At 39.6% G+C, this 26,312-nt stretch overlaps 1 protein-coding gene across 1 annotated transcript in view; it reads right to left on the bottom strand.

Moving 5' to 3' along the window:
• hdac11 (histone deacetylase 11) overlaps positions 1-25,722 on the bottom strand; it is a 55,109-nt gene extending 29,387 nt beyond the window's left edge. The window contains exons 1-8 of the mRNA XM_082533606.1: positions 21,867-25,722; positions 21,333-21,392; positions 21,077-21,225; positions 16,831-16,931; positions 12,448-12,564; positions 9,514-9,556; positions 2,776-2,852; positions 2,380-2,442 (exon numbers count right to left, since the gene is read on the bottom strand). Coding sequence (XP_082389732.1) covers positions 2,380-2,442; positions 2,776-2,852; positions 9,514-9,556; positions 12,448-12,564; positions 16,831-16,931; positions 21,077-21,225; positions 21,333-21,367 — 585 coding nt within the window. The 5' untranslated portion in view covers positions 21,368-21,392; positions 21,867-25,722. The remainder of the gene's footprint in view (positions 1-2,379; positions 2,443-2,775; positions 2,853-9,513; positions 9,557-12,447; positions 12,565-16,830; positions 16,932-21,076; positions 21,226-21,332; positions 21,393-21,866) is intronic.
• Between the last annotated feature and the right edge of the window lie 590 nt (positions 25,723-26,312).

Below are 26,312 nucleotides of genomic sequence, written 5' to 3'. Positions count from 1 at the left end.
AAACCAACGTGTGGAATATGTTCAGGTATGAGTTTTGATACTGTATAAAGTATTGTGTACCATCACAGCATGGCAGTTTATGCTGCCATTTCAGCACTCTTGAACTGTGGTTCAGGGTACCGATTGACTCTACTGTGTTATGTGTTTTGCAGAGAATCTTTGAGATTGAAGGACGGCCTGTTCCCCATGAAATAATCTTTGTGGATGAGGCAGGTTTTAACCTGACCAAAAGAAGGAAAAGGGGGAGGAACATAATTGGCCATCGGGCTATTGTAAATGTCCCTGGTCAGTGTGGGGGGAATGTCACTATGTGCGCAGCCATCTGCCAACGAGGGGTACTCCACCGCCATGCCGTACTAGGACCCTATAACACTATGCTTCTCCTTGCTTTTCTTGATGGTTTAAGACAACATATGTTCCAGCTGGACTACAGGGAACCAGCACAGCCAGAGCAGCCTCACTACGTTGTTGTGTGGGATAACGTCAGCTTCCATCGCGCTGCTCTGGTTCGTGACTGGTTTACCAATAACCCAAGGTTTTCTAATATCTTTCTGCCTGCATACTCTCCCTTTCTAAACCCAATAGAGGAGTTATTTTCGGCATGGCGGTGGAAAGTGTATGACCGAGAACCTTATGTCCGTGTTCACCTCCTTCAGGCCATGGAAGAGGCCTGCCTAGACATATCAGTAGATGCATGCCAGGGGTGGATCAGGCATGCAAGAGGATTTTACCCCCGCTGCCTGGCTGGGGCCAATGTAGCCTGTGATGTGGATGAGATTCTCTGGCCTGACCCAGACCAAAGACAAGATGCTGAGGTGGGATAATGTTTCTGGTGTGTGTTGTACTGTATAGTACATGAATGACAATGTGCCACTGTACATACATTGGTTGCGTCTTTTGTGTTTATCATGTGACAAGGGTTTTGAAGGGGAGAACCATAAGCAACCTATTTGTTTTGGAACTATTGTTTTGAATTAATTGTACCAGTGTGCAAAACTCTGTTGTAGTGTGTGTGTTTTTGAGGGCTTGTGTTTGATGTCTGAGGGCAAAGTTTGGTTTTTCAGCAGGAGTGAATAGTTTTGGGTGTAGAGCTTCATTTTGACCTGGAAATAGGATGTTTGGGAAATTGAGTGAGATGTTATGGATTTGTGTTTACTGTTGTGAGGATATGAGGCGTAGTTTCAAGAAATGTGTTTTAGCAATCGAGAAAAACTGTAATACAATGCAGCCTTGAACACGGGTTGTTAAGACATCATCAGTGTTTGCATAATTCTTAAGCCTAATTGGTGGTGGATACAAGTCATTATGCTGAAAATACATCTTAAGGCAAATATATGTTAATCAGGGTCTTAAAAAGGTTGAGTCATTGTTTTCTACAGCTTAAGAGAGTTCAGCCCACAAATGATGCACAGCATTATTATACAGTGTTAAATGTATTACACCACCACCTAATGCAAGTTTATGTCAAAGCTGCCTTAAACTAACAGCACTGGTAATTACCAAATTAATTGTTAATCCACCTGTATGCACAACCTCTTTAGTCATAATTTATTTTTAATTTCTAAAATAAAACTATTGTTGTTACTTATGATTTTTTTTTACAAATGTACTGTTTTACAAAAACAAAGAAAAATAATAAAGAACATTATTATTTTTGATTAAGATGCCAAATTACAGCTACTTGCATTCATAAACAAATACACCCCTCCACCTTTTAACATAGCAAGAGGCACCCGCCATGTGCCCAGAAGGACACACGAACAAACACGTGAGTGAGATGGGGATTAGGTCAGTGGGGAAGTATCCCATGATGGACGGAGATCCCTGCATTTATCAAAATTCTCACAAAGTATATCAAACAGTTTTTGGAAACATGCAGGAATACAGAAATATGATGTCTGGATGCTGGTTTTTCACTCATTTTCCTCAAATCTCCACAACAAAGGTGAAATGACCTTCAAGAACAGCATTCATTCTGTTTTTTCCAACATTATTGAAAAAACATCAGAATGAAATTAATCAATATTGGCCTTAAACATTTTCAAGCTGTAGTTGTAAGAATAGCCATTGTTTTAATTAAAAAAATATCAAAAGTGATTCTTTATCATGGTTAGGACGCATTTTTCACAATATGAAAAAAGCCCAAACAAACAAGGTACCTAACATTGCTGAAGACATCCTACTGTTTGCATAGGCCTGTATTCATTCGGCTGTTTGTCAGCGGAGACGTTTTAAGATATATTCTGCTGAATCTGATGGTAAGGGCCAAATTTGCCTGCAGGGAGGCTCTGGCAGTAAAAGTGGGGCTATTTTGTCATCAATGATGGCTGCTAAGCAGCGGTGTGAATTGACATGGAGAGAAGTGATGTATCGGCTCACCTGATGAGCATCCAGATCGATGATGGTCACCCTGGAGATGCCTTCGACTCTCTCAAACAGAAACTGAGAGATAAATCAGAAAATATTTGCTTTCTGAACACACATCCCCAGCATGAGAAAAACTTTTACATCTCACATAGAATTACATTAAAAACTCAAGCAGAACAATGTTCACAATGCCCAAATTAATCTTTTAACTCGTCCATAAAGAACAATGAGCTTCATGCGATTCCTGTTTGTACTTTATGGCTGTTCTGGTGAAAACTTTCCTTTTTCCAACTGTGCGTTTGGGTTCATGCCTTGATTTTTAATAATGGCAGTTTTAACAATGAGTGTCAAGTCAATGTGTTAAATAATGGGGAATCTAAAAAAAAAAAGTGTCTGATTCAGTTTTACCTTGATGGCCAAAGTGATGTCAGCATAGGCACAAAATCCACCTCCTCTGTCGCTGGAGCAGTGGTGGAAGCCTCCTCCTGGGAAACAGAAAATTCACAGGCTCTGTCTCAGGGCCATTAGACTAACCGAGCAGGTTTCTAAGAAGTCCATTATTCAAAATGGCTATAAATGCCGATTTAAAATGGGCTGTTATTGAGTTTATTGCACCTTATAAAAATGGCTGACACCAAATGGGACTGTTCTAATGCTGCTGTAATGCTAGGACAGCAGCAGTCTACAGGGAAAAGCACTGTGTGAAGAGACCTTTTTAACAACTGGGATGAGAAGCCTTCGTTCAGGTTAAGAAATATAGTCTCCTCTGACCTGATTTGGTCACGTTCATTAAAATACAGAGTATTAAAATACAGAGAAATATGTGGTGGCTGGTGAAATATGACCATCATTATTGCCTAGCTTTCAAAAACAGTCCTTTATAAGGGTTCTTCATCCTTATGGTGTTGAGAAAAGATGTTTCTATATTTGTGTAAAGCTAACTGAAGGTGGTGCTATATTAACATACAGTTGCTCTCATAAGTTGATTTACCCTGAAAGAATTTATGATTTCTTAACCATTTTTCAGAGAATATGAATGATAGCACAAAAACTTTACTTTCATTCATGGTTTCTGGAAGGCTAAACACATTTATTGTCAAACAATTGTGTTTATTCTTTTTAAATCATAATCTCAACACAAACTACCCCAATGACCCTGATCTGAGGTTTACATACCCCAGTTCCTAATACAGTGTACGGCCCCTTTAACATCAGTAACAGCTAAATGAGACTCTTTATCTTCTCGGTCAGTAAAGCTGCCCATCGTTTTTTTTGGATACTATTCAGACAGACAGCAATTTAAGGAGAACATGCGGCTAAACATGTCACTCCTGATTTGATTGCTGCTAGCGAGTAGGCTAGGAGCTAAGGGGACAAGAGAAAAGTACTGTGGCGGGGCGTGGTCTGCGGCGCGGCTGCTGGGGAGGCGGACGCACCTGAGCGGCATCCACAATCACGTCTCGCCGACCTGTCGCCATCGTTGTGCAGGATGCTGCCGTTTCCAACAATGGCGGCAGCTGGTTAGTTTTAATGTTACTCTTATTATTCTTTCTGGGTCACAAAATAAACGTTTAACATATTTTCAGGCGAGAATGTAGCTGTGTAAACTTCAAATATCTGCTCAGTTTATCAAGACACCACATATTTTCAAAAGCGCTCCGATGTTTTCAGAGACGTCTGTTACCCACCAGCTCGATAGCTAGCCGGGGGCTAGGCTCACTAGAGCCGTGAGAACACCGGACTCCCGGCAGATCGTTTTCAAACCCACCGCCGTCTTTCGCTACTCAGGTTAAACATGATATATAAGTCACTTAGATAACTTAAAAATGTTATTGTTTGGCTTTTTTTAGTATTTTATTTGTTCCTGAGTAAATCGGTTTGGCTGAGATTAAAGTTATAGTTTTTACACAGCTGAATAAACGTCAAGCAGACAGCTGATTATCAGAAGTGTGAGATGCTCGAGAATATACTCCGGTGTCCTGTTATATTTTAGATAGCAAGGAGTTTATTAAACTTCACCGAAACAATCTGCAAATTTCATTAAAATTTAATAAACTATCATCTTGTCTTTATTTTTAGTTAGCACAGACCTTAAACACTTAAAGCTGTAAGATAATGATAGTTATATAAGAGCAGATGCTGCTGGTGCAATAAGCTGTACGTTGTACATCCAATGGATGATGATCTGATTAGTCGACTAATCAGAAAAATAATCGGTGACTGGTCGACTATCAAAATAATTGTTTGTGGCAGCCCTATAAGAAAGTAATAAAAATATGACCATGCAATAATTTCAGAAACAGCAATGATGTGTGTCCAATGAGGAAAAAAGGGAAAAGTGTGTTTTATGCTATATTCTCAGTGTTGTCATTGTAATATAACAATATGGTTGGGTGAATAAGGAAAGAAAATACAGTGCACATTTTTTCATAACATGCTTTGTAAAACTGTTGGTGCAAAAGTGTATACAGCAATGTGGAGCTTGTTTATGTCTTCAAACTGACGCGGTTCCATTCTTTACGGTTTCCCTGATGCCAACTTATAAATAAACTATCGTCAGTTGCAGCCCTGTCTGAAACAGCACAGCTCATCAGAGAGGACAACATTTAATCCAACAACAAAAATGAACAAGTCACTAAAACCTCACTGGAGTTCTTTGTCAGGCTATAAATTAGCCAAGTTGCTACAGGACTCTGATAATCAGAAGAGGAAGCTCGCTTCACAAGTGGAAAAGCTGAAGAATCAACTCCAAAGTGCTGAGACTCTTTGTGCTTGCCTAGAAAAAAAGGCTGCTCAAGGGGCCGCCAAGCTGGAAGAACAGAAAACTGAAATAGAGCACCTCCAAAGGCAGATGAAGGAAAAGGATACGAATTTGCAGAGTGCTATGAGACACGGTAACAGACTTCTCAGTCAGATCAACGTCATGATGGCACAGAATACATCAATGAAACAGTCAACTGAAAAGACGGATCGGCTACATCAACAGCTGGACAATGCGACAAATAAACTAAAACAGGAGAAACGTCTGAAGAACAAGTACATGAATGCAGAGAAGAAAGCAAAGAAAGAGGCACGAAGGTTGCAAAAGATCTGTGACAAATTCAAGCAGCAAAAGAATAACAACAGGGAGCTACTAGCTAGCGCAGCTCTTCAACAAGAACTCGGGCAAATTCAACATCATCTAAACCAGGAGAACAGACTGCACGTAGAAAACGCATTAACAGATCGGTTCCTCATCAGAGACCCGAGGGCCACGAGGGAACACCTAGAACAGCAAATATGTGAGCTCCGAGCCCAGCAAAATGATACCTCGGAGAAGGAGCGGTCACTTATCCGAGAGGTGGAGAGATTAAGATCACAAATCAAAGAAGTGATTGCAACCAGCCTCAACACTGCTGAGAAGGTTTCAGAGCAGGAGGAACACCTTGTCCCCGAATCACAGGCCGTCCTGGGGGAAGCTGCTGCTCCAGTAGAAAATCTCCCAGGAAAAACAAAGAAGAATACATCGTGGAAAAGACTCCTCGTGGCTGTGGGCCTAAAACAGAAAAAGAAGGCCCCAGGGTCCACCGAAAAATGAGATTAGATCTTGAATAACAAGATCTTGAATAAAATGCTAATATAGAGTCCTAAGAGTTTTATTTCTTTTCAAATTTATTAAGAGGTCCTACAGTCAATACTAAATGCTTCCAAACCTATCTTTTCAAATTGCTCCTTCATACAGATGAGTCTCACGATTTCTGCTTAAATCAGAGTAGTTGATTTCATTTAAGAATTGCATACATGTATTTTTTAAGCTTATATTACAGATTTGTAGGTTTAATTAACAATCAGCTCTGATTAGATACATTTTAAACAGATTTTAAAATGATCACTTCTAGTTTAGTCAGGTCTTCTATGTATTAGTTATAGTTGTGGTGTGATGCACATGTGGTAACCTATTATTTTGTGAAATGTTCAGGTGTGCTTGGGAAAAGAAATGCTGTTTTATTGCATAAAATAGTGCTGCACGGTACACACGGCCAGAAGAGGGGAAAAAAATCCCAGTTTTTCTGACTCTAGCTTGTTTCAGTGAACCACCTGTCACCTCACTCAAAACAGGCTCGAACCTGCTGGTTTCTTTGGTTTTTCAACATGCAGTATAAAAGTGACGTCATGCTCTGTACTGGCAAAAAACATGCTCTAAAAATTTTAAGCACTTATTTCTTAAATCCAGCTTCACTGAGAATGTTAACGTCCTAAGACCCGGAATCTTCCACGGCATGCATTTTTAATTTCTCTTATTTCTCTTACTTATATTTGGGCTGATTGTTTTTACAGTCATCAGCTGCCAAAGCATTACCAGATTTGTTTTTTAAACCAAATTTTGTTTCTGAGAAAAATGAGATCCACATATGAGCATAATTGTTTCAAATTTCAATAGAACAGTGGCAGTGTAATGTCCTCATGAGTGGATATCAAGCCAGATCCTAGGAGGTTAAGTTTAAGTTTTTTTTAAAACCAGGGCTCCATGTAGTATTTCATGTCCACTTTAATGTCATTGTCTTTATGAATGACTTTTATATAGATACACCCTGCATGTTTCTGCTGTGAGCCTGCAGCAAAGTTTACAACAAAAAAATCCCAAATGAAAACATTGTGGCCGCTTAACTGAGCAATTTATTTGTTTGACGCTTCATCACAGAGTCAAACAAACGCATTTATTTAAGCTGAGACATTAGCTGCTGTGATACAGAATATCCAGGAAAGCAATGTGTACATATACCTGACTCTAGCTGGCTGCTGCTTAAATGGCAGACCAGTAGCACTTGTAAAAATGCTAACGTATTTTCCGCACTATAAGGCGCACTATATTAAAATCCTTTAATTTTCTCAAAAATCAACAGCGGTGCATCGTATGTATGAATTATGTATTTTTTTAAGCATCTTGCTGCATTTTGTATAAGTTCATACTCAAGTTTTAAACAAAGCAACACTAAAGCTATTCTGTTATACCTGTATGCAAAAATACACTGCACCCAAAATATTTCATAGTTCAGCAACACTGATCAATCTAATAAACTTAAACCTGCACCATCCTCCCTATTCTGGTATTTTAAAGAGTACTTAGTGGAAATATAAAACAACCTAACTAATAGGGCTGCAAACTCCCAGCAAAAACAAAACAAAATAGGGAACCACCCTCCACACTCATGCTTAATTGATGTAATGGACTTTAATTTAAAGCACGTATAAAAAAAAAAAAAAAAAAAAAAAAAAAAAAAATGCACAGAAGTCAAATTTTTTTTTACAATAATTAAATAGATTCAACATCTTTCTTCAACAGAATTGCAAAGGTAAAAGTACTGTAGCTTTCTAGGTTATAAATTTGACTTTATTGTTACTATATACAATAATGGACTTCTATACATTGAAAAATGAAAAATTATTTATTAAAAGCTAGACATGACAATTAGAAAAAAAAAAGTATGTTTTTGTGCCCCCCTTTCCCTGTTAATGCCCTATCGAACCCCCTGGCAAAACTTTGCTAGACCCGCCCCTGCACAGTTACCAGCCGTCAGCTGCATAGAAAAGGATCCTGGTGTAACAACAGTTTATCAAGCTTAAACGTGCGGCTGTTGTTTATCCGCTGGTTTCCTCTTTCTGGCGCGAAGTGGGCGATAAACAAACAAGACAGACGGGAGTCGCGACAGAAAAGCCAATCAGCTGATCATTGATCAGTTTCATGATTGAAGTAGCAGCAAGAGAGGGAGAGGAGAGAGAAGAGGCAGTCGCTCCATATATCGGTTGTTAAGCTTTACTAACATACAGAGATGAACTTACACACTTGCTTTACTTCTCTGGGATAGCTTTCTCAGAGATGAAATGCCGGTTTGGAAGCACGCAGCGAGGCTCCAAATGCTCAACCAGACTGCCGACAGGTCTCACACGCTACAGCCGCTCTATCACGAGACGCATACTGCTCCGACGTGCTAAGGTTATGAGCTGGGATACGTTATTTTATTTACGTTTTTTATTTCTCTTCGATATCTGATACAGTAATTTAGGTCAGTATTGGACAGATACTGATACGTAATATCGAATCGGTCCATCTCTAGTTCTGCCTGAGAGATTTTTGAAAAAATTCAAACGTACAGCTCTGCTATCACTTCAAACATAAAAGAAGACAGAAAACTAAACAGCAGTGACTTTTGCAGGGTTACTGAAGTTGAACTAGCTGGTATATAATGATGTGCTACGTGACTGCTAGCGACACAGCTATGTTAGCATAATATAAACAAGCTAACTTTTTTCCCACTCGATAAAAGTTAACGTGAGTGTTCTCGGTGGTCAGGGACAAATGCAATCGCATAGCAGGATGCTGTAAACGGACAAAACTTCAGTCAGGAGAAAAATACGAGGTTAGTCATTAATAAACTGCAACAACATGGGAATAGAGCAGCTGCCAGAGATTTCAGCATTAATGAATCAATGGTGTGGAAGTGGAGGAAGCAAGAAGAATGAGATGAATAAAATTTGACTTGTCTGACTGTTTTGTTTTGCTTAACGCGCCTTATGATGCGAAAAATACGGTCCATGTCTGGCGAGTGTTATGTTTGCGCCACTCCTCCTCTAGGCGATAAGCAGCTAAGGAAACTGATCAGCATGTTCTACTTTACGTTGAACACTGTTTCACTCACAGCTACCAGAAACAGATGCTGATGTTGAAGAGTTTATAGCATCTCGTTAACACGGAGCATTCCCTTTGTAAATGATTCAAAAACATATTTGTGCTAAGTGGGGAAAGAAAAACAAACATTTTTTTGTTTGTTTTGTTTAGTTTTTCCCATTCTAGCAGCTGGTGCTGTTAGTTTTCTTTTTTTACTAAAATAAATAAAAAATAATAATAATTCACCACCTAATTTAAGCTATATGCAAAGACTGCATACAAATACCACTGTGGGAAATGAAGGCTTTTGTTGCATGCTGAAGACACTGGAAACCTGGCATGTGACACCACTATCTTATGGAAACCTCCATAGCTAGGCTCTATAGGGAGGTGAAGAGTGTGGGGTAAACCGTTTCCCATATCAAAGCTAAACATATATCAGCTGATTGCAGATAGACGTATTACTGATGCATGGATCAGTGCATATATTGCAAACTCACCTACGTTTATGGCCCACCCTCGCTCAACAGCAAGTTTTCCTGCCTGTGAAAGAGACAATATTTCAGTTCAGTTGCCTTTAAGTGACCATAAAAATGTATAAATGATCCTTTCTGGTTGACAGAGACAGAAAATCCCCTGAAAGGAAAATGACCTTTTAAAAAATAAACTACAGAATGCAACAGGAATCTTCAAGTGGCTCCTGCAGTCACCATGAACTGATTCATGTTGACTGAAAAACAACAACAAATAAAAGGTGCAAAGTGATGCATTCTAATGCTGGTTTTCTGTGCATGGCACGGATTTAAAAACGAGTAAGTACCACTAGTGAATCTGACTTCTAACTATGTAAAACATGTACTATTTCTAAATATGCATATGGACAACAACAGACTTAATTACTGCCAAAGTTAATGGGTTAACCGGAAAAATAAAGTGGACTCGTGCTCTTTTCTTTTCTTTTCTTTGTCCCATGCGAAGCGCTCTGCTCTGCTGAGACTTCAACAGTGACGTGTAATTAAAAGGTGACAGGTTTCCAAACAACTTGTCCATGGGAGCCCTGTCACTGTGTCATGGAACAAAAACCCGAAGCCACACAGACCAGCTTGTGGTGTACAGCAGGATATTATAAAAGTCAAACAAAAAGAAATAAAGAAAGTGGGACTAAAGAGCACTACCCTCCAAAAACCTAAAATCTTTAAAAGTTAATATATCTGAAGCCAAGAATTATTCAGCAGAATACCAACGTAAAAGGAATATTTACAATTCCTTTTGGAGATTTCATTGCAGAGCCTCACTGATCCAGATCTACTCCTGAGAGTAGCTTTCTTAAGAAACATGAGACGGGCAGCGTTTCAAGTTCATTAGTGTCTTCCTGATGTGCCTGCTTACACCTCAGGAAGACATTAATTGGGCCTGGTTGCACTCCTGGTTTAGCTAAAGGCTTATTTATCTAAGCCGCTTCACAAATAAAGGGCATTCTTAGGAAAGTAGTTTCAATCTTCAAACTCAAAATGTTCTCAAGTATGTCGTCAGTCAGACGTTTTTTGTTTTTTTTTAAACAACGATAAGGCCGTGGTAGGTCACGATTTCTCTCTTGGAAAAGGCAAGAGTGGCTGCTCTGCCATGTTCTTCTACAGACCAGCATGTGTGAGAGCTGATGAGAGGAGATGTGACCTGGGGAGATTGTGTGTAAATGCCAGTATGGTTCTCTGATGGATGAGTAATAATACAAATTTGCATGTATGCACACAGTCTGGCTATGAACAGAGTGTGTGGGTAACACTCCACTCTGTCTGGGGAAAACAAGAACTCTGTTTCAGAGCGTATCAGGCATATTTTACAACAGCCCTCGAATCTCATGTGCACCATCGACCACCAGGCCCAGAATGCAGTCTTCGAGAGAAAATACATTTGTTATCAAGCGTATGCTGAGAAAACCATATGATATGCGTTGTTTGCATTATAGTGGGCATATAGTTCAGGTTCATTTAGGTCTTCTTCTTGTACTCCATTTATTTCTTATTCTCTATTTCTCCGTTTTCAATAAGAACGCTCCAAAAGGCAGATCCCAGATTCCAGTTTCTCCCTATGCGCCACTAAAAACTACCTGAGAAAAATCTATCAATTTATAGGATTTATGATTTCCACTGGACTCCCACCTTTCAATTTAATATTTTCTTAACAATCAGATCAGCCAAAAATATTAAGATATAAATCCAAGAGAAATAATGTGTCAATATGAGTTTTAGCTTTTATGCGCCTGTCAGACAGAAAGAATGCGTTCCAGATAAACTTGGATATAAATATTAATGTTTTCAAACCAATTTGCCTCACACACACACACAGACAGCTAACAGGATTTTAAAGAAGAAACCTTCTACATAACCATTACAGATTTAAAGAAGTGAATCACAACAAACGTTTCAAATAAAGTCACATAGACTGTTCATCCTACTTAAAACAACTTGAGTAACCATTCCCCAAAACACATGAAAGAGAATTTCCATTTAAAAGTGCAAACACACGATATGTTCAACAAAGAAAACCCATCTTCCCCCTAAAACTCTGTCGCCACAGAGATTAGCTTTTATATATGAAATATATATATTTAACACAGGTTTTCTATTAGGCTGCTTTCCCTTGGAAGTCTCCACCCTCACAAGACAAAACAAGAACCTTTATTTCCTTTGAATTCACAACTTTTACAGAAAGCATCAATTTAAAGCAAAGTCTGCACAAGTCTTTTCAAGAAACCCTTTTGTTAATACAAAATTGTCACAGAGCTTGAACATGAAGGTAATGTAAAGTTTCTAAAGGTAATAAAACAATGTGAACACCTCAGGTTCTGTAGTTAGTACTAAATGTAGATTCTGCAGCTACATAAAAAATAGCCCTGTGTAAGCACAGTCTTCCATGCCAGATAAAGCAGTATATGGTCGGCAACAGGCCAGAACCTTCCAAAAGAAAAAACACCTAAAAACTTAAAGAGCGTTGCACTTTACTGCAGAACAGTGATCTGTGTGCTGGAATGTGGCGGCGTTGTCCTGCTCCTGGAATTTTCTGCTGAGTACTGTACAGTTATTTCATGCATCTAGATGTTTTTTTGTAAAACACACACTAAAACCATATGCAGATTATCTACTAAGGTGGGCAACTTGAGTTCAACTTAAGGTCATTGAAAATTCAAGGCCTTGTTGTGGAAGAACCTCATTGTGTTGGCTGGATGCTGAGTGCAGTGGGTGTGAACTATAACGTTTCTGCTGCACTCGTATTAGTTGATAAAAGTAAACGGAGCCAAGAGTGGATCTCATCATTATGTGATGGTGGTACACTACAGGACATTATCTCCATTTCTACTTCTGACAAATGAGGCTAGATAACATGTCATTATCAGCCACAAGCATGAAGAGGAAATGAGGGTGTCAGATACCTACCATTATTGTTCCCCCTGTCTGAGTCCGCAAAGGCCTTAGCACCTTCCGCTGCACCAGGAAATTAGGCAGAAACAGGAGAGGTGGAATTTCTGTGATGGTTGCCACCACCAGAGACCACTAAATGGAAGCAGAACATAATTAGAGCGGTATAGATTTTTTTTCTTTGCCATCTGTCACAAGACAAACTAAGTGAACAGCACGGAAAGCAAAGCAAAAAAAGAAAGGTAAAAAAGGATGTGGATATAAAGGTGGAGAAAAACGAAATAATGATGCCAGGGGGTTCAGGCTGAAGCTTGAATTCTCATGAAAAAACGACAGTAAAGAATAAAGCTATTGCACCTCACTTGGGCAGCTGAGGGAAAACAGAATAAATACAAAGCCTCTGAATGTGACAGAAATACTGTTATCAGCTTTGCTTCCTCTGTAGCAGGCACTCTACTAGAAGAGCTTTACAATGAAACGTCAGCATTCCTGACATCCACAGACAGCTTAAAATTCCCAAATCCGCTCAGGGAAAGGTAAATAAATGTAGACACTAATCAGTCCCTCTAGATGATAAATTAAAATGACAAAAGCTCAAAGGAGATTTGCCATGTTGTTAATATGCGTGACATGATATTCCCTGAGGACTAAGGATTAATCAGATGAGGACTGATTGGTGACTGATAACTGACTGGAGAGAAAGAGAAAGAAGAATTCTGATGTAAGATGAAGTGATAGAGACTGTCACCCACCTGGTTGGGTGACAGTTGTGAATTGAGCAGACTTCAGTGGACATGAACAGAAGTAATGAGGAGGTGCTGGGAAGGTATGGTGTTAAAGAGACAAAAAAAAGTATAATAGAAAAATAGTGATTGATTTTGTGAAAAGGATAAAACAGGAGTAATGTATAAGAGTGGAGGAGACTACATCTTATGCAGAAGGTGAAAGAGAGAGCAGACTGCAAGGTATTGGCAGGGAAGAAGCAAGTGAAGCCAAGGATTAAATGGTGGAAGCTGAAGAAAGAATGTTGCATAGAGTTCAGGAAAGAGTTAAGACAGGCAATAGGTGTTACAGAAGAGTTGCCAAAGAAGGGGAAAAGGGCTTGCATTGATTAGTTAGGCAGAGAGACAGAGCTGGAAAAGATGTGCAGTAGGGCTGGGTCATATCATACCGTTCACGGTAACACCGGTGTAATGTTGGGCAACGATAAGAAAATGAAATATCGCGACAGAATATGAGTAAAACGCGCATGTGCAGTGCCTTTGTTTTCATACGCACATGGCGGAAAAAGCATGTCGGTGACGGAGAATGAGAAGGGCGAAAGCGGATCGTTGAATGAAACAGATGAACCAGAACTGGTTTGTAAAAATGCTGCAGCTTCAGTGGTGTGGAACTGGTTTAGCTTTCGCCTAGAGCTGGGCGATAGAACGATAACGATATGTATCGCGATATAACTTTTACTCGATAGAGAAATTAAGCTATCGCGATAGACCTCGCCGCTCTTGTCCTCTTAAAAAAAAAAAAAAAAAAAAAAAAAGGTCAGCCAATCCAAATTCAGTAGCGCAGAGCCGAACCAATCACAGCCGCAGCGTCACGTCGCGTGACTTGTTACGTACAGCACAAGTGCCAAGCCGCACGTGTGTTTGTTTGGGAAGCAGCCAGCGGGTAATGGAGCCAGCGCGTAATGGAGGAAATGAGTGTGCCGACTAGAAAAATCAACCGAGCGTGACCGAAGAGAAAACAGATGATGGTTCCAATGCCGGAGAGATTGTCGAACGGAAGAGCCATAGAAGGTCCGTAGTGTGAAGGTATTTCGGCTATTTCAAGTCTGACAAAAAACAGAGTAGCGTGCACTGTAAATTGTGCCGAAAGCAAGTCTGGAAATACAATAAACTGGTGCATGCGTCACACTGTGCGCCACGTTATTGTTTCGGTGAAATGAATTTCTACAATACTGTTACTGTTAATTCTACTCTCTGCAGTGTTTAAATGCTTACATATACACACAGTTACTGTCCCTCCACACATACGACTCGGTTCTGCTTCTATGCCCCAGCTTTGTTTACTTTTTCCCACCGAGGCTTCTAGACTTCTGATTGGCCAACATTTCTGCACGGTTAGGAATCTAGCTACACCTGCTGCTTTGGCATGTTCATAGCAGCGTTTTCCTTCATTTCTGCCTTTATGTGTGGACGGGATTATTTTTTAAAACGAAAACGGAAAATCTCCGTTTTCAAAAATACCCGTGTACGTGTGGACGTAGCCTCAGTCTCTGACTGGAAGCGCTAATTCGTCATTCGGCTTTTGTCAGACTAAAGTAACTGTTAAAACTGTTTGAAAAGCTCAGCTATACAACAAGGAGAGATTGAGAATTTCCTTTTAGTTCTCAGTTTATTTGATATTGACAAAAGTTAGTCAGTTTTGTCTGTTCTTCTGTAAAACAAACTAAGATTTATTTTTAGAATTAATATTTTGTTTCTAAGTGGAATTGACAATTTAGTCTGTTTCGTTTGTTCTATTTTGAAACTTAAACGCTTTAGCGGCTGCCTTTTGTGTAGTTTGCAATATTTGCCTTTATTTATCTGAAAAAGTCTCATGTTCCTTAAGTACATCTACCCTGTTGAATTTATTATGGGAAATAAATATTTAAAAACAAGCTGCTGATAATTTCACATTTTACTTGTGAGCAACGGCACATTTAAATCTTACAAATACAGTTATTTGGCTTATATCGTGATAGATATCGTTATCGCCTGAAATAAAAAAAACATATCGTGATATGAAAAAATCTCATATCGCCCAGCTCTACTTTCGCCCGTCAGATACACAACAAAGCAGTATTTTTGGTAGCGCATGCTAGCGGGCCGTCGTTATTACCGTGTTTTTTGGAAAATACGTCACACTTAAAATCAATCCTTTGATTTTTCTGAAAATCGACAGAGCCTCTTATAATCCCGTTTGCCTTATGTATGAACTCTGGTTGTTTACTGACCTCGAAACGATTTTATGTCGTACACGGCGCTGGAAAATCTGTCACGTTTCAGTACAACTTTGCTAAGCCACGAAGCCGCACCGCTTGATGGATTGTCGGAGCATTACAGCTATCGTAGGCAGGCGCCTCGCGGAGTGATACGTACTGTGCTTCAACATAATATTACCGTATTGTGTGTGTATAACCTCTTTTCAAGTTTTGTGGATATTAAACATGGTTGTGCTGAGGATATGTCGGCCAGTTTCCACTTGGTTAAACTGTCAGCGAGGAATTTGCATTTGCACTTTAAATTTTTACATAACTTTAATGCTGCTTGTTTAAGTGAAAATACATTGATTTATTTTCTTTTGCACTAATAAAGTTGTGGAGTTGTAAAGTATTTTGTCTAGTGTCAATTATATCGTCAGTTATATCGTTATCGCAAATTTTCAAATGTATATCGTGATAAATATTTTTGGTCATATCGCCCTGCTCTAATGTGCAGCAGGTTAGGGTGAAAAGATTATAGGGGCAGCAGTCAAAGTAGAGGCTAGACCTCCATCTCCTGGGCAACCTCCTCTAATTCTCATGCAGTGGAAAGCTAGACATCCCCAAGCCAGCTGAAAGACGTAATCTCTACAGTTTATCCAAGCAGGCCCTCTTCCCAGTAGGACACACCTGAAACACTATACCCAGACCTCCAGGAGACATCCTAGTAAGACACCTGAACCATCTCAAAGGGGAGACTGATCCCCCTTAAAGTTTGTGCACACCCTCTGATTCCCTGTCTTGAAGAGGGGAATCGTCACCCAAGTCTGCCAATTCAGAGGCACTGTCCCCAGCTTCCACGTGTTGCAGAGGTACATCATCTAAGACGGAGCTACAGCATCCAGAGCCTTAAGGAACTCTGGGCAAATCCCATAAACGTCACAATGTTCCCAACGCTTTCACTTCCACCTGATCCAACTCATCACCAGGTGGTGATCAGCTGACAGCTCTGCTCCCACCTTCACCTGCAAATCTGACAATTTGATTACAAAATCCATCAACCTACAACCTAGAGCATCCTGGTGCCATGTGCACTTGAGAATAGCCGTCTGAACTGCCACAGATGACAGTCAGCACAGAGCACAGTACCTGTCTGCAACCTCTCACTGCAGGTAACTCCAGTTTTGTATAAAGTTTAAAACATGTTCAGGAGATTCGTCTCAGAATCCAAGCTATGCGTTGAGGTGAGCCCGATTACATCATAGTCACTATGTCTTGACCTCGCATACAGGTTCAGACTTCATCCACTCCAGTGAGATGACACTCCATGTCAAATGAATTTGATTAAATTCATGTGTTACGGCAGGAAAGATGGAAGAATAATGATGCCAGTCAAAGTGATAGATGCTGCACTATGGATGAGATAAAGCAAGCAACTCTACCTTTAATCTGTTGAGGTAGCGTTTGGTGTGAACGATCAGCAGATCCTCCTCAGCAGCTTCACGAGCTTCCACAAGGTTCCCATCATTGATAAACTGCTCCTCTGCAACACATACAGAGGGAGGGAGCACAGTTACAAAACGCTGGATGTTAGAGGGGGAGCTTCTACAACTTTTGTGCTCCTCAATTTGTAGGAATTAGTTTGGTATTCAGTATGTTTTACTAAAATACAATATCTGAACCAAGATGTCAGCATTCATTGAAACTCTTATCAGTAACCAGACTAATTTGCATGCAGAAACAGAAGAACGTAACAAATCCTACATTTATGAAAGCTGTAATATTTAGTTTTTCAAAGCCGATTGTCATTAAACTGCACAGGAATTATGAGGCTGCAGTATGTGGTGCTTATTGCATTATAGCAACAGGAGTTTCTATTCTAAAGAGAGTGGACTGTATAACAGAAACAGTTCTCTTGAAAATACAATGCAGTATGAGAGGACCATGTTGAGGACCACAATTTTAAGAGACTTGGTATGAAAAAGATTTTCTGAGCATCTAGAGTTCAGAATATCATTTTACAATGAGGGCCACAGAAAGGAGTTTCACTTGCCCAGCCCACTTTACATCAAAGTGAGCTGGGCAAGTGAAACTCTCCTTTCTGTCCGCATAAAGACATTTAACTACACATTTAACCCCAGGGATATATTAATATAACATTTTTTTTTTTTTAACATAATTTCAACAGTCCACCTCAGTGTTTTTACAAGACAAATGTGTAAAATTACAGAAAAAGTTCTGGTGGCTCATTGCCCAGTGTTACGGCCCTAGCAGGGCCTCCTCCTGAAGGTGCCTGTGTGGGCGTGTCCCACCACCTCTTCTGCCTGAGGTGCCACCTTTCCCTGTTACACAGCTGACTCACATCAGTAATTAAAAGTATTTAAGCCCAGGGAAAGGTGAGCTCTGGGCCAGAGTGCCAGTAGTGTGGTTACAGCTTGTGAGCTGAGTGGTCGTTGTGTTTGCAGCTAGTGAGCTGTGTTTTTGGTGGTTTTCAGCTAGTGAGCTGCTCTTTCTTTTTGGCTTACGTTTTACTTTATTGACCAACGCCTGAGTTCTGTTTGTTTTCTTAAATGGTGATAGCGGCTTGTCCGTCTCTTTTAGTTAGTATAAATTGAAACTTTAATAAAACTCTTTAATTTAACCCTTTTGCCTCCCTTGACTCCTTTTTCTGACCCGGTCACTTTTTGTTACTTCCCCCTCCCCGCTTAGACCCCTCAGGGGAACGTAACACCAGACTGCCCCATATTTATAAAAACGAGTATCAGTTACTTGCTTAAAATTCTTTTTTTTTTTTTAAACTGAAATTTCTATAGCAGACAATGAAAAACGGGAACTTTTCTATAATTGTTTATTTTTTTAACTACTTTTGTGTGGCTAAAACACAAAAGTAGTCACTAAAACTTATAAATATACAGTTAAAAGTTCAAAAATATGCATCTTTCCCCAGACCCTTTGGGCCACCCCTGACAGTCCTCATTTATAAGGTGCTTTACAAACCCAAACAGTATAGCTAACGGGTGGATTTTCCCGGAAACAATGACTGCTTAAAGACAGGCAGTGTGAAAGTGGATAGTACATCCTTGGTTTCTTAACATCATTGCTGCAGCCAGGGGTACAAAAGTGGCCTTAGAAGCACCTTAGACAGCTTTCTTAGGTTTAACCCCCTTGTTTTCCAGTGAGTTATCAGTTCTGTTACATAAACAAATCTAAGTCTATGTTTATGACACTATATTGCCGAAGATATTCACTCAATCAGGTATTCATCCAATCGCTTTCATAGCCAGATGGCAAATGGTAAATGGACTGGTTCTTATATAGGGTTTTTCTACTCTGAGCACTCTACGCGCTTTACATGCCATTTTATTTTTTACTCTATGCTGTTTCCAAGTGCTTACTACTAGCATTCATACAATCCATTGGAGATGGATGCATTCACCAATGCAATGGGGCAACATGGGGTTGGAATGCAGACTGGGATCAAACCTCCAACCTTCCAGTTAGTAGATGACCCACTCTACCACCTGAGGTACATCTGTATAAAATCAAGCACGTAGGCATGTGGATTTCTTCTACAAACATTTGTGAAGCAATAGGTTCTCAGTATCTCAGTGAATTCCAGTATGGTACCATGATAGGGTGCCCTCTCACTGACTTGTTAATTACAACTCAACAGCATCATCTTAACTGCTGTTGAGTTATCAGTTCATTACTGAGATAAACACGGGCCGCGTGGGCTGAATTGTAGACGGCAACGGTGACCACCCACTTTAAGGGCTCTGGTTTCAGAAGCGAATTCCCTATTCATGTGACATTTCAGAATGTCGTTAGATAAAAAATTTAAGCCTTGAACCAAACCTACAAGCTACATGGTGAATCATGAGCAAAAAAAGATTTGATGTGGATCAAAAAAATAAAATAAAAACTGAAAAAAGAAAAAGTTGAAGGTACAGGACCGTGTACATAGATGCTGTTGTTGGTTGCTCTTTTATTCAGAAGGGCTCATTGACTCATGAATGTTTGCTTGTTAGGCAAATGTGTAAACAGTATGCCTCCCATAATGCCTTAACCTCTTAAGACCCGAACTCTTTCATGGCATGCATTTTAAATTTTTCTTTGCTATTTGGGTTGATTGGGACCTGAAGAATATAAAAACAAAGATTTATCAGATATTCTTTTACCTAATTTTCGTTTCATAGACAAATGAGATCCATGTATGAGATTTTGCTCTCACTAACTGACCTGATCTTGATAGGTTTAAACATCTCCATGGTAACAGTAAAATCCACCAAGCAGAGGCATTGCCGTTTCAATACAGGATTATGGGCAAAGTAGTTTTTTTCCTTGGTATTGCAAGGTTGAAATAATACAGATGTGTGTTTTCTACGGGAGCACATACCATCATTTCACAACCTTTCATGTTAAGTTTACATTATATGGTTACATTATGGCTCATAACCAAAATTTCTATGGAGAATATGAATGGGACTTTTGCATCCAGAACCTCAGTGTTGCACTATATACATTGTTTATACATACAAATGCATGTATATTCTTTTAAGAGATTACATGAGAAAGCACATGGTCTATGGTTTGTTCGCCACAATTTTTATTTCAATAATTGCAATAAAAAAAGAACTGTTGAAAACTCATAGCTGTGATTGGTGAAAACACAAACACAGACCTGAACAGACAGGCCAGCTAACCTGTCTGAATCAATTTTGAACTGATAAGTACAATACTTGTCAAGTCCTGTAGCTTCAAAGAAAGTGCGCCACAAAAATGTTTTTTGGATTCATTTAATTCTTAGAGATAAATATTTTAGGCAACTTGTGCTTTTTATTTAATGCTAAAATTTAAACCGTTAACCATGAAGCCATGGAGCTGTAGTGTTTGCATAAGAAGTGATAAAGCATTAAAGAGAGGTTTGTAAAATCAGGCAGAAACAGTCCCAAAGTAGCTGCTTAAAAGCATGGAGTTTAAATTTTTAGTTTCATTATAAATTAATGTCACTATATCAAGAAGCGTAGGTTATTTTTGATGAGCACCAGCCGGTCAATTGTGGGCCATTTTACATGTTATTCCCTTAGACTGCTGAAACGCGGTGGTCCAAAATTGGCTTCCAACTCTGGACGTAACACAGAGGGCTCATTAAAAACCCAGTGCACAACCAGTTCCTTTGTATCACTCTCTAAATATGCTGAGTAATTCTGCAATATCATCCAGTTTTCTTCCAATTACTGCATGGCTAAATTTAGAAAAACCAAGGTTTCCCTCTGTCAGCACAAGCTCAGCTCTTTATTTGCACTCTTAACTTCTGAAAGTTTTGTGAATTCATTAAGCTGCGTGCGACACGTTTAACAGCACAGATGATCCACCGTGAAGCCTGACAACAGCTCTGTGTGAAGTCATGCCAGTTATCCAGCAACTGTTTTCCCTCAGCCTCCAAAACCACACTGGCCTTCATCTACTATACCTGCACAAACTCCCACAGGGACTTTTCTCTAATTATCTGTGCTCTATTGCTCTGCCTCCCCTACTCCCTCTTCTTCAACTACAACTACCTCTTCCACTGTTTCTGCTTTGTTCTCCGGCTCTTTTCGCCTTTATGACCTCAGTCTGAGTGCTTCAGTGTTCATCAGCTCAGGGAGATATCCTCCCCATCTGCCACTCTGTTCTTCACTCGCTTACCTTTCAAGAAGCGGATGACTTTCCCCCACTTTCCCGCATCAAACGGGTGAAGCTTTTCAAGGCCCATAAAAGTGATGTTGTAGTCTGGGTGGTACACAATAGGCAGACATGTTCGAGGGATGCTGGCATACAAATCAGTGCGGTGGCAGCTGAAAGAGGAAAGTCAAAAGTGTGTATTTCATTTACATGCAGTGATTTCCCCAGTGCGTTAATAAGGGCTATTGAAAGTGTCATGCTGTTTGTTTGTACTCCTTACCGCCTCTTCTCCTCGTTATCTTCTTTGTGAGACATGTTTTTCAGGCATTGCTTCTTTCATCTAATTGGAAAAAAAAGGAATGAGATAAAAAATTTCATAAACTTGTGACTGCCGTAAATATGCACAGGAAGTCTCAGGACACAATTCATCTATTTTAAAAGAAGACTAAGAGCTTGAAATGCCTTCAAAATGTCTTTGTGTCACACTGTAACCAACTGTCGTCATTAGTACACAAACGGTACACGAGGACCTAAGCTTTAGCTCGTCAAAAAAAGGGGGCTCGTGTCTCGCGCATGCGCAGTGATTTGTATACATATTAGAAAGACGCAACGGGACAAGGAAATGTTCCTGCCGTAAACACAGCCGCCAAACCTGTTTGAGTGCTGGCCGTTTTCAACGATAAACACGAATCATTTTTATGTTTGTTTGTTTTCATCGTGGAGGACAAAAACAGCACCAGAGACGCTGTATATGGCATAGCAGCCTGGAACCGTTTCAGAGAACAGAAACTAGCAACAACCCGATGTGACTCACCTGCTGCTGTTCTGTGGAATAACGCAGGCCACCAAACAGCAGCTGGATGTAAAGAGACGGAGACTCTCTGTCCCTGATGACGGTGTTTAAGCGGGGCTGTTGTCAGAATTGAGTGAACGAAACGAAAGAAAACGTTTTTCTTCAGTGTTTCTTGGACAGTTCGCTTAATTTCTGTTCCAGCTCCACGTACGTGCGTCGACTACGCGCGAGCTCCAAACCCGCGTAACTGACGTACAGTTACGCTGTTAGCGGAGATTTAAAGAAGAAACGTGTTCGTAGTGTGAGGGAGCTTCTCGGAGTATTATCTGCCTAATTGTCAGCTCAACTTAACGTTTTCACAAAGTGGCGTCGTAAACTTTGTTGTGCATTTTTCAGTGCGGATTATTTTGTTTTGCTTTTATTTTGAAAGGTAACCTTGTGTTGTGGTTGAGGTCCGTCTTTAATTAAAGGCCCGTTTTTGAACTCAGTGAAAGGGAAACAAACTTGTTTCCCTGCTGCGCTTAATTTTGTAATTATGATATTTTTTTATTTGTTTCATTTAATGTGTTTTAAATGTAAAACGTGTCCTTTTGATATATTTTGCATTGTCTGAACAATATCACATAAACATGGATAATGTGTTGAAAATTTTAAAAAAAAGTATCAAAGAAAGATGTGAAACCTTTAGCAGGTCCACTGAGATCTACGGTGAGCAGGGACACTTTATTGCCCTATTGTGTAATCTGTTTTGGAATTAGTGTTCTTTATATTTTTGTTAAATTCCCGAATGAATGTGAAAACTCTTCAAATAGCATACTGAGGCAGAACAAGTCTAAATACTAACTGTAGGCCTCTAACAGCAGTTTGATCCTAACAGCAGTGAATAGTGCACTTGGTGTTTTTTCCCAAGACTTGTACGTTCCTGTTGATAATATAAATGGAGATGAGATGTGAAGCACTCTTAAAGCCTTGGCAGGAAAGCTTTAGAAATAAATCAGGTGGCTCCTATTTCATCATCACTGTATAATACAAGTCCATCCAACCTTTTGAGACAATACTGCATCGTTATATGAAGGGTTTAACCACTGGAGCATTGATGAGACAGCATGATGATGAGTGTAGTGAATGCCAGGCACAGTGGCTTTATGACTAGAAGATAACAGAGACTTTGATTCTACACAACAGGGCTACTGATTTTTTTTTATTCATATTTTTTAGGCTGTGTGCCACAGAATGAATTTGAATTTGAATCTTCTATGAACTGGAGCTATTTTAAGTTTTGCTTGGAAGAAAAGTACACATATAATAGAAGAGAAGCAGCATAGGATTCAATTCAGGTATTAGGTGTATCAAGCTCATTTGATCCAGTTAATTTTCTTTGTATGTTGAATGATGTATACACAGAGCCCTTTTCACACATGCCTTCCAGCTATGAACAGTGCAGGACATATTTGCATATAGGTGACTAATATGCATTAAGTCATAGAGCATATGCTGTAACAGCCAGCTTCCTAATTAACTAACCTTTATACTAATTTCTTTTGCCATCCACAATTATTGTACTTTCACAGGCCACTCTAATGAGTATCTTTCCCAGCGGCATTTACAAAGTTTTACCTCGTCAAACTGTGCAACAAGGGAAGAAGAAAAACCAAATCCTTTCATTTCACAACCGCACCACGGGGTGTGCATTGCAACCATAGGGATCAATGACATTTTTATCTTATCTGAGCTCAGTGTGTGTGATAATGTGCAGTTCCTCGTAATAATTCCCCTGAAATGTTGCTGGTATGTCTGTGTTGCCACAGAGCAATCATGAGTTCACATACTCACAGTTTTCACCACTGCAATGGAGGCGGTGGCTGGCAGTGTTACCTGCAGTTGCAGTGAACTGTGATTCTGCCATTTGGCAGCTGAAGAGGCAGTGCAATCAAAAAGTATTTGGCCTCTTCCTGATGTCTTGTTTGTTGCATATTTGTCACGTTTGCATTTCATAATGCAAATCCAATGATCATTTACAAAGCAATCCAAGCCCACCTGGCCTTTGTGAAAAAGTAATCGCTCTTAAACTTAATTGCTGGTTGTGCACAAGAACTGCAGACAAGCTGTTGCAGTAACTGACCCTTTCACATCTTCACTTTGATTAGGTCACTCCAAAACCTTCATGTAGTTTCATGTGTTTTGTTTGTGACCCATCCATAGCTGAACTTGCTGCTGTGTTTCATATCTTTGTCCTGCTGCGTAACTCAAGTGAGTTTGTGCTTCAGGGCCTGAATTGATGAACTGATGAGCATTCTCCTTCAGGATTTTCTGGTGTGGGGCAGAGTTCATGGTTCCATCATTTACAGCAAGTCGTTCAGGTCCTGAAGCAGCAAAGCAGACCCAGACCATCACACTAACACTACCATGACTGATTGCTGGTATGATGTTCTTTTTATGAAATGATGTTTTTAGTTTGATGCCGCATGTAACGGGATTCAAACCTTTAGGAAAGCTCAGCTTTTGTCTGCTAGCTCACAGAATGTTTTGGTCAGTGGTGGTTTTCGCGTGGGAACTCCCGCATGAATACAAGTTTTGCAAACTCTCTTTCTTGTTGTTGAATCATAAACACTGAGCCTGCAGTTCTTCACATGTTGTTCTGGGTTGTTTTGTTAACACGTGGATGAGTTGTCAATGCTAACTCTCACTGTGGTTCACTGCAGTGTCAAAGCCTTAGAAATAGCTTTGTAACCCTTTCCAGTTTGATGAATGTCAGTGGCTTTGTTTCTGTTCTGTTCTTTAGCTTCATTAGATTGAGACACAGTGTGTTGCTTTATGAGATCTTTCAGCCTACTTCAGTTTGTCAGACATCTTTTATTTTAGTGATTTCTAATTCAGCAGCTCTGCCAGTAATCAGGTCTGAATGTAGTACAGTTGAAATCAGCTTTCCAAAAAATGTGGCTGATCGCAGTTAATTCATGATTTTACTTTTTCACATAGGTAGTGAAAAAGGTAGTTCTGGATCGCTGTCCCCCCTTAATACATGAAATTGTCATTTATAAACTTTAAAAAAAAACATTTAAAAATTCACCTCCATCTGATATTAAAACATCTTTGATGATGTGAAACGTGTGACAAATGTGCAAAAACCTAAGAAATCAGGAATTCACATAATTGTATGTGAATACCTGTGAACCAATACAGAGATTTAGAGATAGAGATTTTTTGCTTCTGATGCAAGGAGAGCTGTGGTCCCTCTCCTGGGTCAGCAGTCTGAAAACGTTCAGTCACACACGCTTGTGATACTCGAGTACAATTACCTTATTGTGGCCTGTGGTGTATTTTTAGTTCATGTTTATTCCCTTTAGTGGATATAGTGACGTTTATACACAATCTCTAGAGACATGTTTCAGTTATCTCTCTGCAAACATGGCTAGAACAGAGATTTTATCTTCTATGTCGAACCTGACGGCAAAATGTGAACAAACATTGAAACTGTTTTAAGCAGAAAAGACATCTCTTCAGACTGTCCCAGAAAATGAGAAATATTCATCACATTATTGCAAAGAAGGAATTAAGTGCATGTTTTTTTGTAGTTGTTGATGTGTGATGGTGGAGTAGGAGCTGTTCAGAGTGTTATTGCAAGAGCCTGCTGTTTGCATACAGAGTCACTGGTTAAACCCAGAAATAGTTATGCTGAATATCTGAATTGACAGATATACAGCAGTCTCTTTAAACCTTTTTTTATATATCAGCTACCACAATTTCAAGGAGTGAGAGAAGAAGAGCAAGGTCAGCAGGGATTAAATCCAGGAGACACTGGATCTTCTCATGTTTGTTTATATTTTTGAAAATGCAACTTAATATATGCATGCAGTTTCACGATAAGATGAATATACATTTCAGACCATTAAATGTGTATGTGGACCTAATTTAAAGGTATTTTTCACATTCATTATGGTTTACACATTAACATCTGTGAATGACCTTTCCTTGTCATTTCCTATTCTGTAATATGAAAATGCATTTTGTTTTTTGTGAGCAGAGCTGGACTCTGAACACATAAACATCAGCATGGCAATTTGTCTGATGTTTCCCTGACTTAAATTCAAGTATACGCTGCTTACCTCGAACCTATTCTCGTCCTTCTTCTACCACCACACCTCTCCTTCCCACCTCATCTACAGCTTTCCTTTCCTTCATGTATTCCTTCATTTTAATTCATATAAAATAAACACATTTTTGTGAATTAAACATAATATACTTTGTCATTATACTGGAAGTACTGAATGTGGAGTTCGCAGGTTAGAGTTCTGCATCCCTTTTATATACAACAATAGTCAAAGGTCTACACACACACACTGACAAAATACTGAACCAAAACCCTGAATCTTTGAATTCATGTAGCACTTCCTTTGCTGTATTTCAACCATGCCAGCCTAATTCAGAAAAGTGCCTTCAGTTGATGTTGAAAATGCATCTCACACA

The sequence above is a fragment of the Aulonocara stuartgranti genome (genome assembly GCF_965226115.1).
Source record: "Aulonocara stuartgranti genome assembly, chromosome: 5".
NCBI classification, from domain to species: domain Eukaryota; kingdom Metazoa; phylum Chordata; class Actinopteri; order Cichliformes; family Cichlidae; genus Aulonocara; species Aulonocara stuartgranti.
The sequence above is the reverse complement of the archived record's forward strand: the minus strand, read 5'-3'. Positions and strand labels throughout refer to the sequence as shown.